Source organism: Lontra canadensis, unplaced genomic scaffold (genome assembly GCF_010015895.1).
Source record: "Lontra canadensis isolate GAN:19392208 unplaced genomic scaffold, GSC_riverotter_1.0 scaffold9, whole genome shotgun sequence".
NCBI lineage: Eukaryota > Metazoa > Chordata > Mammalia > Carnivora > Mustelidae > Lontra > Lontra canadensis.
Window position 1 is genome coordinate 31592461 of NW_022631003.1, and position 13512 is coordinate 31605972.

General features: G+C 36.4%; 1 protein-coding gene across 2 annotated transcripts in view; it reads left to right on the forward strand.

The window, feature by feature from the left end:
- The window catches only part of ITPR2 (inositol 1,4,5-trisphosphate receptor type 2), a 483190-nt gene that overhangs the window by 332829 nt on the left and 136849 nt on the right, over positions 1–13512 (forward strand). For both annotated transcript variants that reach the window (XM_032855216.1, XM_032855215.1), the window contains exons 40-44: positions 559–742; positions 1669–1925; positions 5281–5481; positions 7972–8082; positions 12645–12740. In XM_032855216.1, the coding sequence (XP_032711107.1) occupies positions 559–742; positions 1669–1925; positions 5281–5481; positions 7972–8082; positions 12645–12740 (849 nt within the window). The remainder of the gene's footprint in view (positions 1–558; positions 743–1668; positions 1926–5280; positions 5482–7971; positions 8083–12644; positions 12741–13512) is intronic.

The following is a 13512-nucleotide window of genomic DNA, read 5'->3' on the forward strand; positions in this document are numbered from 1 at the left end:
AAATGTACTGTAATTTAGATAAAGAGAAAAATAACTCTTTGTAACTCTGAGTAAACTCACATTTACCAAAACAGAAAGCTTATTGGATTTATGGCTGTTTTCTACTCTAGGTGACAGACTCAGAGGGCAGGGATTGTGGTAGCTTTTCCTTTTTATTCTATCCCTAGTAGTAGCCAGGGCCTGCCACATAGTAGGCATTCAATAAATATGTGTTGAATTGAGACATGAGTTTATAGTAATGTAAAAAAAATCAGAGAACTCTTTGGATCAACTTCTTACAATGCCCTTGTAAATTTTTCAAATAAAATATTCAGCAAGGATGAATGAAATAACACAAAAATATATTGGATTTTAGTGGAAAGTGCTAAGCAAATACAAGCTATTATTAGTGTATGCTAAATAGTACAGGAGACTGGTAAAAGCTGCTAATTTATGAAATAATAATGGGCAGCACATTAAATGTGTGCTTTCATCCATGATGTTTACGTTTATTTCAAGCATGCAAGCACTCTTTTTCTCCCCTTGGGTATTAATATCTTAAAATATGTTTTCTTACAGTATTCCTTCTACCAGCAGTTGCACGAACAAAAAAAGTCAGAAAAATTCTTCAAAGTTCTCTATGACCGAATGAAGGCTGCTCAGAAAGAGATAAGATCAACAGTGACAGTTAATACCATAGACTTAGGTAACAAAAAAAGGGATGATGACAATGAATTGATGACATCTAGTCCACGAATGAGAGGTAAAGAAATATTTGAGTACTTGGGGGTATAGAGAGAACAGAAGGGCACACAACTTGTAAGTCTCACTGATCTTTGTCATCTCACTTACCTTGGTCTCACTGTCCCAACTGTGGTTCCATGTGTGGAGCTCCATTCTTAAATTATCATGGCCACAGGATTGACCTTGAAACAGCTGTGCAGGACCAAACTCAAACAAGGGATTATCAGAGCAAAGTAACTAGTAACATGAAAATGTTGGCTTTATTGTGGAGTTCACAGTAAAGAGCCAGTTGCCCAAAACTTTGGAGCATTAGTGAAGTCTAAACTTTAAGAATAGAAATTACAAGGGTGTCTGGGTGGCTCAGTGGATTAAGCCTCTGCCTTTGGCTCAGGTCATGGTCTCGGGGTCCTGGGATCGAGCCCCGCATCAGGCTCTCTGCTCAGCGGGGAGCCTGCTTCCCCCTCTCTCTCTCTCTGCCTACCTCTCTACCTACTTGTGATTTCTCTCTCTGTCAAATAAATAAATAAAATCTTAAAAAAAAAAAAAGAAGAATAGAAATTATAGCACCATACTTTAATGAAAGATTCTTGATATTTGTAATAAAAAAGTCATTGACGAAATAAATATAAATCATATAAACATTAAGGTTTTGAAGTTTGCCATATTTTCCCCACCTTCTTGTATTCAAGAATTCTGGTATTTTATATTTATCAGAAAGACATAAGCCCTTTTAAAATTGGCAAAGCATTAACATCCTTTTTTTAATGTCCTATGCAAATTTCATATTTTAGTTGCTACTTCAGATTATTTGGGGGGAAATTGTTGCACCTTGTGTCAAGTGATTTTTAATTCAATTGTTAGAGAATTTGGGAACTGGTTGTCTTGTTTTTTAATTAGCAAAAGGAAGTTCCTTCAGAAATAAATAAGAGTACTGTTTAATTTCAGTAAGAGATTCATCATTACTTTTGAAAGAGGGAATGAAAGGGCAATTAACAGAAGCTTCTTCAGCGACATCCAAAGCATACTGTGCCTACCGAAGGGAAATGGATCCAGAAATAGACATTATGTGTGCAGGATCGGAAGCGGGAAACACTGAGGAAAAGTCTGCAGAGGAAGTCACGATGAGCCCTGCGATCGCCATCATGCAGCCCATACTGCGGTTTCTTCAGCTGCTGTGTGAGAATCACAACCGGGAACTGCAGGTACTTGTTCTAGTTTGTGTAAAAGCTGAGAAGACAGCCTGTGACTGTAGGTAACTACATTCAAATAAAACTAACGTGTCATTTAGGAGAGATAATAAAACCGATAGTGCTCTTCTGAGTTGGGAAGAAACATTTGCATCTAAGTGAAGAAAAATGCGGGGAAAACTCCTTTATGCGTGAAAAAAAATCAGGCTTGTGTATTATTGTCCATTGCAGCCTCAACTCCCATCTTTTTAGCCTCAGTTAGGGTCATTGAATCCTAGTATTCTGGTATTTGTTGAGGAAGGTCACATTTGCCTCATCTATACCTTTCATAGTTTTGTGGGGTTTTTGTTTTTTGTTTTTTTAAAGATTTAGTTTATTTATTTGACACACAGAGAGAGAGATCACAAGTAGGCAGAGCAGCAGGCAGAGAGAGAAGGGGAAGCAGGCTCCCTGCTGAGCAGAGAGCCCAACACGGGGCTCTATTCCAGAACCCTGAGATCATGACCTGAGCCGAAGGTAGAGGCTTAACCCACTGAACCACCCAGGTGCCCCCCTTTCATAGTTTTTTTTTTTTTAATTTATTTATTTATATTTTTGAGAAGAGGGGGAGGGGCAGAGGGAGAAAGAGAGAATCTCAAGGACTCTTGCTAAGTGCTGAGCCTAATGCAGGGCTTGATCTCAAGACCGTGAGATCATGACCTGAGCTGAAACCAAGAGTCAGATGTTTGATCAACTGAGCCACCCAGGCTCCCCTGCCTTTCATGGTTTTATAGCTACAGGCACTTTCATCATTTCCAGCTCAATTCATATATCTTGAGTGAGATACAGACTCTATTTCTACATCTCTATTAGAAAACAGTTAATATAGAAGCGAATGTTTTAGGACAGTAAAGGTCGATACCTTTGTAGATGAATATAGTCCCAGTCTTACATCTTCTTTGGTACATTTTTCTTTGTCAAACAGCTGGACTGAGGGGCACCCAGGAATTTCGGGCTTTTGTTTTTTGCATTACTTGCGCACTACTTACATCACCATGGCGTAACGACATGGGAGATGAAATCGTCTGTAAGAGCACATATCCAGGATGAGGGAGAGCAGAGTTTGAAGCTGTGTTCTCTAGCGAGAACCTAGAGTGCAGGTGTTCTGAGTTGGTAAGAGATGGTAGGTTAATACAAATGGAATTAAATATCCTGTAAGGACATGAGAAACTCAGGACTTCGTGAATGGTAGAAACTATGAGTTTTGTGGACTACCCCACCACAATGTGGAGAGGGCTGCTACAGAGCTGTGGCAGGCAAAGGCCAGAAGTATTACTTCTGGAAGGAGGACACTGGAAATGCACCTACCTGCTCATCCTGGTCCATGTGGTCTGTCCATGTAGGAGATAGGTGGATGGTATCTGATAGAAATATTTTTCTAATAGGAGTGTGGGATCAAACAATTTGGGAAATTCTCCTGTAAAATAGTTTTGAGGCTCTCGGGTGACTGAGTTAAGCAGCCAACTCTTGGTTTTAGCTGGGGTGGTGATCTCAGGGTTGTGAAATGGAGCTCCACATCGGGCTCCACACTCAGTGGGGAGTCTGCTTGAGATTCTTTCCCCCTCTCTCTCCCCTTCCCCCTCTGCTACTCCCCCCAACTTGTTCGCTCTCCTTCTCTCCCTCTCAAATAAATAAAATGAAATCTTTAAAATACTTTTGTTTTAATAGACTAGGTAATAGAATTATTCACAATAGCTATTATGTAGAAGGAACCCAGTGTCCATTGACAGATGGATCTACAAAATGTGGTATATGCATACAATGGAATAGTATTCAGCCTCACAAAGGAAGGAAATTATGCCATGTGCTACAACATGGATGACCCATGAGACATTATGCCTCAAGTGAAATGAGTTAGTCACAAAAAGACAAATACTGTGTGATTCTATTTATATGACATACTTAGAGTAGTCAAAATGAGAGAGAGACAGAAAGTAGAGTAGTGGTTGCCAGGGGGAGAGGGAAGAAAGAATGAGGAGTTGTTAATTGGTATAGGGTTTTAGTTTTACAAGATGAAGAATTCTATAATTGGATGATGGTGATGGTAGTTCAGCGTTAAGAATTTATGTAATACCACTGAGTGGTACACTTAAAGATGTTTGAGAAGGTACATTTTATGTGTATTTTGCCATAATAAAAAATTTGAGGGCACCTGGGTGGCTCAGTCAGTTTAGCATCTGCCTTTGGCTCAGGTCATGATCCCAGCGTCCTGGGATTGAGTCCTGGCTTCTCCCTCTTCCACTCCCCCTGCTTGTGCTCTCTCTCTCTCTCTGTGTCAAATAAATACATAAAATCTTTTAAAAAAACCTAAAAAAAAGTAAGTGGTGGAAATAAATTCAAATAAGTAAATTAAATAATAAATTAATAAAAATAAGTAATAGATAAAAATAAATGTTTCCCCTCTCTGCTTACCTTTCACTAGATTTACTCATCCAAAGAAATTACTCTTAACAGATTATACTTCCTTCCAGGGACTTTTATGCACATAGAAGCATATTAATCTGTAAATGTAAATTCTTTTTAAAAACTCAGATTATGTAGTGTTCCTCAGATTATGTGATGTTACTTTCCATTTAGTAATACACCTTATTACTAGATTTTGTTTATATCAGTACATACTGAATTACCTCATTTTTATAGCTTTGCAATATTCTAATGTTTGGATATACTGTTATTTGTTAAATCGGTCACATTATGATAGGTAGATATGGTTTCCAGTTTTTGCTATTATAAGAAGTGTGCAGTAAACCTTTTTGTAGTCATGTGTGTGTATGTGTGTGCATTATATATAGAGAGAGATGTTATATATTATATATATATACACATATATATGTGTATATATATATATATGTATATATATATATATATATATATATATAAAATAACTTAGGAATCAGAACTGTATGTTAACTGAATATTTTAATAGGGGCTTCTAAATTGCTCTCCGCAATGGTTGTATCATTTATTGTTTGAAGTGGAACTGGTTATGAGGGATCATTTACTTGAAAATTGCTTCTCTCCCTGATGAACTTCTTCTAGCTTCTTTTTTCCTTCTCCCTTTCCTATTATTTATTTTTTGCCTTCTCCATATAGTTTTGAGGTAATGACATTATACTGATAAATTTAGATTCTTGAGGAAAAAACTGGAAGCTTTTTTCTTAAACCTAAGGGAAATTTAATAAATATGAACACTTTCTTATAAAGAGCAATTCCATTTCACATTGCCTTGGGGATATTTTTGAGTCAGAAAAACACACATAGTGAGAGAGCTGAAAGCAATTAGCACAGTGATTTCTTTTAACTCCTCAGGTATATTTTCTTTTGCTTTCAGAACTTCTTGAGGAATCAAAACAACAAAACAAATTATAACCTCGTCTGTGAAACCCTTCAGTTTTTGGACTGTATCTGTGGAAGTACCACGGGTGGCCTGGGCCTGTTGGGTCTCTACATCAATGAGAAGAATGTAGTACTGGTCAACCAGACTCTGGAGAGCTTGACGGAATATTGCCAGGGCCCATGCCATGAAAATCAGGTAACCGTGAAAGCAGTTCTTCACGCAGAAGTATTCATGACTAATTAGCAAAAGGATCAAACTGGTGAAGGAGCCAAGCTTTGTCTACGTGTAAAAGATCTTTCTTGCTTTGCCAGATATTTTTACTCTTCTCATGAAACACACAAAGACTGAATTCTAGACTAGTAAATACTATGCCCTATTTTTATTTAATTTTATCATAAAAGAAAATTCCCATGAAAATGTTCCAGATATAAATCAGACCTACCAAAAAGAGTGAAATGTGTTTCTTCACCGTTGCTCAGTTTTCATCTTTAGTGACTCTTTCTCAGGATTTGTGAAACACACTCCCTTTGGCTTCTACCACTCCATTGCGGTGTGTCGTATATATTAGTCTCCTTTAGACTCGCAGTAAACCTATGAACATTACGAAATAGGTCTTATTGCTCCCATTTTGTGGATTAATAGGTTCTGACCCAGAGATCAAGTGATGTTCCACAGCCTCAGAGTGAGAGAATCAGTATATTGTAGAACCATACTTAAAACTCAGGACTTTTGATTGGGCCTAAATAGAGTGCTCTTTTGACTGCATTACATTTTCAAGGGTAAAATTTCACCTCTCTTCCAGAAGGTTTGCCTGATTCCGTTTTCTTGGACATCGAGGACATAGAAGATAGGGCACTTGAGGGCATAGAAGACAAGACACTTGAGCTAGTCAAGAGAGGGTAGTCACCCGAGAGTTTGTTAATTGACTGTTCACAAACACTTAAGTGTTATGGGGCTATCATTGAAAGCATGGATTCGGCCTGGAAGGAAGAGTTTTCAAGTGGTAAACATCTCTGGATATAAATCTTAAAGAAGCCATTGAGACCGAACATCAGTGCATAACATAGAAAAGAAGTGTGGGGGGAAGAAAAACAGGCTGCTTTTCTATTGTAAATTATGAAATATGCACACACACATGTATAAACAGGTACACACATATGCATGCCTAGGTATGTAGAATAAAAACTCAACATTTACTGATATAAAGAATTTGTTGTGAGGATACTTCCCCCCCACCCACCGTAATGTGCATGTTACCCAGTAAAGGAGGTAACAGATTTTGCCCTAGGTTTTCCTGGATTATATTTCAGTCTCCTAGGGTAATGATACAAAGAAACTTAACTGTTGAAAGTTGAGGAAAAATATACAAATTTGGAAACTTGGTTTTGTTGTTGGAAAAAACATGTATATCTATATTATTAAGCACATATTCCCCACTTTTGGTCTTATAAAAAGATGAAATTGAGTTTTGCAATTAATTTACTAAGCTAAGCTCTAAAAGTAAAAACCTAATAATAAAAGACAAAATAGTAATAAATAATGATAATAAACATGAATCCCTCATACTCCAAAAATATAGTATATTTGAACCCCAACTTCTGAAAATATGTGGGAGAAAAGACGGTTACCAGAAAATTCCAGAAATGATCTGCAAATTGATTCCCTTTAAGCCTAGCAAGTATCTTAATAATCAGAAGAACCTCAGGAAATGTGGAAGATGGATGGAAGACACCTTTCCTTTGTGTCAGGGGAGTAAAAAATTCTTTGTGCAAAGGGGAAAAATGAAGCCCATTCTGAAAGATAACGGTTATTTCAGAATTACATTGAGTTTACTCTTTCTCTTTTAACTCACCTGGGTTTCCATATTTTGGACCCGTTGATACTGGCTACTGCATCGTAATGTGTGGTTCCACAAATTCCAACCCACAGGTTTCTGATGCTCAAGTTCTATCCATTGAATTAAGTTCAGGATCCTAGCACAATAGACCCTAGCCTTCAAAATACTGCTTATCTCTCAGGATGTTTTATAAACTTTCCCCAAGTCAGGTCCTTCTATAAGTCACTCAGGTTGAAGGACTCTGCAGAACTTGTCCTTCACCACCATACCAGAGAGATGTCCCCAAAACAATAGAAGGCTCCTGTCTTCCTTGTCTGCTGCCCCCAGAGGTGCAGTGGCATCATGTGCGACTCACTCAATATTAAGTAGCAGCTAAACTGATAAGCCCTATCAGTGCCAATGACATTGACATACCTCAAACATACCACGTGGACACTCCTTTCCTAAAGGGGAATATTCTCTTAACCAGGAGAGATCAGATCTTAAAATTCTGAATTTAAGACACTAACTCTTCTATTGGAGGGTGTATTAGAATTTGTTGTCTGAAAGAGTATTTAACTTCAGTTTTGAAATTCTTTGAAATTCTATAAAAAATGGTTCATTTTAAAAGATCTCTACACACATTGTCTCTTTCAGTGTTCTGCATTCAAAGCCACTTAATCAATACTAATCAATTAAAAGATTTGGTATGAAAGAATAAGTCAAATTTAAACCCTTGACTTAATCTCAAAGTTAAATCTTAATTCTGTTTTTAAAGTCACTAAGGTGACTGTTCTTTTATGTCAGATGATGTCTAGTGCTTTAACGTTGTAAGTAAAACATTGTTTGGTAAACGTTTTGTTTTCCAGACATGTATTGCTACTCATGAATCAAATGGGATTGATATCATCATTGCTTTGATTCTAAATGACATAAACCCTCTGGGTAAATATCGAATGGATCTGGTGCTCCAGCTAAAGGTAGAGTAAATCCACTATTTGCGGGGAGGGGAGTGACATTTTCTATATAAAACTTCCATTCAGAATTGACTCTAAATCCTCCAGTAGCTCTTGTAAAAACCCAGGTGTTATCATCTATTCAGCTAATGAATTGACAGAAAGGGAGAGTGAAAGTACAATGTGCACTAAATCCCCAATAAACGTCCAATAAGCTTTGAGGTAATTTCAGTTGGAGGGTACTTTACTGAAAGTTCTTTTAAGTAGCCACTTTGTTTCACTACTTCTCTTTGTTTTTATTTTATACTTTTTATTTTATAGAAGAAAAAAGGTATTAAACATTCATTAGGCCATGTATTTTTAATTCATCTAGACTACAGAATCCTATCTAGCAAGTCACAATGAATTAGACCATGTAAAAGAAGGGTTGCATTTTAGTTTCATGGCTCTCTTCTCTTGAAAATTTGTTTTCTTTTACATCAGAATTATGTTTTTTGGTCAAATACTATAAGCAGTGTTTACACTCCCTTTGAGAAGCTGCTTTAACTTTAGCTGGGCACATACTTCCCAGTAGTTCCATTTATCAGAGCTGAGGAAGGAAATGACATTTTAAAAAATTTCTTCAACTTTTTCTTTAAATGGGAATAGACAAAGAATATACACAAGAAGCTATATATAAATAAATCCCAAACTCAAAGGCATGTTATTCAATACAGATGAATTATTAAAGACCACATTATTGTGTTTAGTGTTAAAGAGGTAAAAAAAAATGGTTAAATATACTTTTTCTGTAAAGATAGGTCCATCCACGGGGCACCTGGGTGGCTCAGTGGGTTAAGCCACTGCCTTCGGCTCGGGTCATGATCTCAGGGTCCTGGGATCGAGCCCGGCATCGGGCTCTCTGCTCAGCAGGGAGCCTGCTTCCCTCTCTCTCTCTGCCTGCCTCTCTGCCTGCTTGTGATCTCTCTCTGTCAAGTAAATAAATAAAATCTTAAAAAAAAAAAAAAAGATAGGTCCATCCAGTATCAGAGCAAATTTTTTTTTTTTTTTTGAGAGAGAGAGAGTGCACATGCATGAGTGGGGGTGGGGGTGCAGAGGGACACAGAGAGATAATCTTAAGTAAACTCTGCACTGAGCATGGAGCCTGTGTGGGGGCTCAATCTCAGGACCCTGAGGTCATGAACTGAGCCAAAAGCATGAACTGGGCACGTAACCAACTGAACCACCCAGGCGCCCCTAGCAAATACAGTTTAATTAAATTTTGTATCAGTAAATTTATGGCCAGAGAGAATAGAAATGATATTTTTATAATCTTATTTCTAAATGTAGATTAGATATGTAATGGGATGCACATATGTCCCTTTTATGTGAAGATTGTGCTGGGGGCTCCTAATAAGCAAATGTTTCTTTTCATAGACAAGGTGAATTTTTATTTTTTCACTGTTTTCATTGGCAATATGTATAAGCCTTGAGTCTTTCTGTTCATAGAATAGAACTAAGGTGATCCTTATATCGATTGAATTTGTGTCGTTTTCCCCATGAGCATCATGTTTTTATTAGTGAAGCCAGCCTTGGCCTATGTGACAGACAGCTTCAGCTGAGTTACTAGAAAAATGTTTATTTCCCCTTAAATTCATCTTTAATCACAATTCATAAAGAAAGAACACATAGAAACCTTGGTCTTTGGCTCTTTAAATCCTTTATTGGCCTAAAGACTACCTTTAAATCTCATTTTTTTTTTTTTTTTTTTTTAAGATTTTATTTATTTATTTGACAGAGAGAGATCACAAGCAGGCAGAGAGGCAGGCAGAGAGAGAGGAGGAAGCAGGCTCCCTGCTGAGCAGAGAGCCCGATGCGGGGCTCGATCCCAGGACTCTGAGATCATGACCTGAGCCGAAGGCAGCGGCTTAACCCACTGAGCCACCCAGGCGCCCCTTAAATCTCATTTTTAATTAGTATAATTCAATGGAGAAAAATACTGAGTGATTGATTGATTGATTTGAAAAGGGGAGGGGCTGAGGGAGAAGAAGAGAGTCACAAGCAGACTTGCTACTGAGTGCAGAGTGGGGCACAGGGCTTGATCCCACAACCTTAAGATTATGACCTGAGCCGAACCCAAGAGTCAGACGCTTAGCCGACTGAGTGAGCCACCCAGGCGCCTTGTGATTCATCCATTTAAAACAAAGTATTAAAAAAAATAAAACCAATTGTAGGCATACAGATTATTTACAAATCCAAACATATGTAAAAAACTAAATGATGGGGTATTACTTGAGAGTATGTAGATATTTTTAGCTATTTAATGAAAATGCTTTTTTGAAAAGGGACTATTTAAAATTTCATTTGTTACTAACCACTATTTATGTATATGTTTTTGAAATGTGACGTTGGCTAAATCAAGGTATATATAACATACCAGGTAAATGGACTTGACTTGAAATATTTAAAATATGGTCTTCTACCTAAAGAACAAGGCATGTGTGCCTTTCCCAACAATCTATGAAGCTCTGTACGTAATGGCCAATATGAGAACAATCCTTATAAAACAGAATAATATATATTGCCAGATTTTAGGGGGCTTCCATGGGTAGAATGCTTTTAATTATAAAATCTCTGTAACATCAAAGATTAAGTCATATTAAAAAATGCTAAATAAAGGTTTATTTTGTATCATTCATCCTTAAATTTAATTGCTTAATCTTTATACTTTCATTTAAAATTTTAAGTGTGTTTAACTCTGCATATTCATTTACTGTGAAGGCTTATGCATTTTTTCATGCATATGTCTTGTTCTTTAACTTTTAATTTACATTTCATGACTGACCTGTTACTGCAAAGTTTTGAATTTGTAAATAGGTTTTTTTTTTAAAGGTCTCTGGCTTCCTTTGGAGGAAAATCTTCTGTTAACATCGAAGCACACATTTGATTTCTTAGTGTATATAGGCTCTTGTACTTTCAATTTGATTCAGATTTGAGGTCATTTACAAGATTTCTATTCTTTGAAGATAGTGTAAAAAGATTGGTTGGAAAAAAATCGTATCGCCACTGGTATTCTAAAATTGGATGTATTTTTAAGCTATTATGTATTGGGCCTCCTAAGTGAGGTTCATTAGAGAATACTGTTCGTGTTGCCAAGGTTTGAGCTTTGAATTCTGTGGGGTCAGTTCAGATTACTCTGATTACTCCACTAATCGTGGAGCCTTTTTATTTTAAGTATGTTGTTTGTATAGGATGCTACATTACAAAAATGGATTTTAGGATTGATGCAAATCTGCAAAAATTGAAAATGAACCAGAAAAAAATAATGGCACTTCCCTTACAAAATACTAATTTTTTTTTTTTCAGGATGGGTCTATGACATTGCTACCATCATTACCAGACATCATTGCTTCTAATATTAGTTTTAAAGATAGTCTTTCGGCTGCAGTCCTAAAAGAACAAAATAGTTGGATAGAATTTGGTATTAAGCTACTCAGTAAAGTTAATTTGTACAAACTTAACACAATTTTTGTGATGAATGTCTATATATATCAGACAGCTGATTCAGTTCAAGTTTTTACCCTACAGGATGTTAATTTTGAGTCACTAAGAAACATCTTAAAGCCACTAAACGTTACTTTTCTTGTGCTCCTATCAAAGATTGTGTGTGGCTCTTGAGATTTTTATCTAAATAAATATTGCAAAAACGCCGTAGAAATATGTCACAGGTACTTTTTATCATTTCACAGTTTGCCATAATTCTGGGGCAGTGCTATTGAATACAGTGTAAAGAAACATCTTTCCAAATGTTGAGGATATTGTGCTTTGTGTAATAAGACTTTGTATAATTCTTTGGATTATAAATCAACTTTATCAGAAGTATTAATGGTATCTACAGGTTAAATGTTTGAGAATATATGCTTATAAAAGAACTGGAAACATCAAAGACAACACAGACTATTTTTAGCCTCTATTAAATAAAAGAAAATATTGTTTTTCTATAACACAGATGGTAAACATGTTGCATATTACTGCCGAAGAGTGAGACCAGTAAATTATTACCAGTAAATTTTTATTTTTACTTCTAACTCATGAATTTAAAATTTTATAGATTAATACTCAGTAATTATTGCTCATATTTATTAAAAATTTTGATACGCTAATACATATTCATGTTTTACACAAAAAACAATTGTGCTAAGTTCTTTAAATTATATACCATTTCTGTAAAGTACATCATTGATACTGGTTCGCCTTACCATCTTGTTAAAATGGCATCAAGACAATGTCTATTTAGAAAATAGTGATGGAAAATAGTGTATTTTAAAGCATTATATATAAGGTTTTGATTTGTTTTGAAAACAGCCTTTCACCAATATTTAAAATATTCTTTGGAGTACAGCTCTCATGACTCATTATTTTTATTTTGTGTTGACAATGAAGTAAAACCTTCTATATTAAAATGTGAATTAGCCAAACTTTTAGCAGTTTAAAGTTGTGTTTGTTTTTTTTAAAAAACAGTCCTGGTAATATCAATTAAAACAAACAGGGATAGTTAATCCATGAAATAGGCTTTCCATGTACATTAACTCAATCTGTATCTCTAGAACAATGCCTCTAAGCTTTTGCTGGCCATTATGGAAAGCAGACATGACAGCGAAAACGCGGAAAGAATTCTTTTTAACATGAGACCCAGGGAACTGGTAAGAAAACTTTTTTTTTATTAATATTTTATTTATTTATTTGACAGAAAGAGAGAGAACACAAGTAGGCAGAGAGGCAGGCGGGGGATGGGGGGTGGGGAAGCAGGCTCCCTGCTGAGCAGAGAGCCTGATGTGGGGCTCGATCCCAGGACCCCGAGATCACGACCTGAGCCGAAGGCAGAGGCTTAACCCACTGAGTCACCCAGGCGCCCCAAGAAAACTTTTGAAACTGTATTAATAATGTTCATCCTAAAAGGGATGAATTTGCAGTATGCATGTCAGGGAAAAGGTGGCTTTTTCTAGTGGCTTCCACTGCCTCACCAGGGCATAATGGCACATCACAGCTTACCTTTGCAGGTGACTCAGGAGGCCCCATCATGGCAAAAACCTGTGTGATTTGGGTCCTTATTTCATTGGTTTTATCTTCTCTAAGCACTTTTCCTAATCAGATTGTCACAGTCTGTTAAACTATGTGAAAATTCTTTTTTTGCCAGAAAAAAAAAAGTGTGCTTTAGTTTGTGTATTGGAATATAGGAGAAAAGTGTCTAAAAAATGTTTGTACTCCTCAAAAGTTTTATTTATACCTCTTTCTGAACAATAAAAATAAGACCGATTCCTTTTGAACTTGTTTTTATCAGTGAAATGTTGCACCATGCTTGGCCTAAAGGAAACTATATGAAGACTTGATGGGGATTCCACAGAGATCATTAGTGTGTCTTCTTACTGTAGAAGTTATATTTTCCTCCTCAGTTACATGGAAATTAGGAAGTAA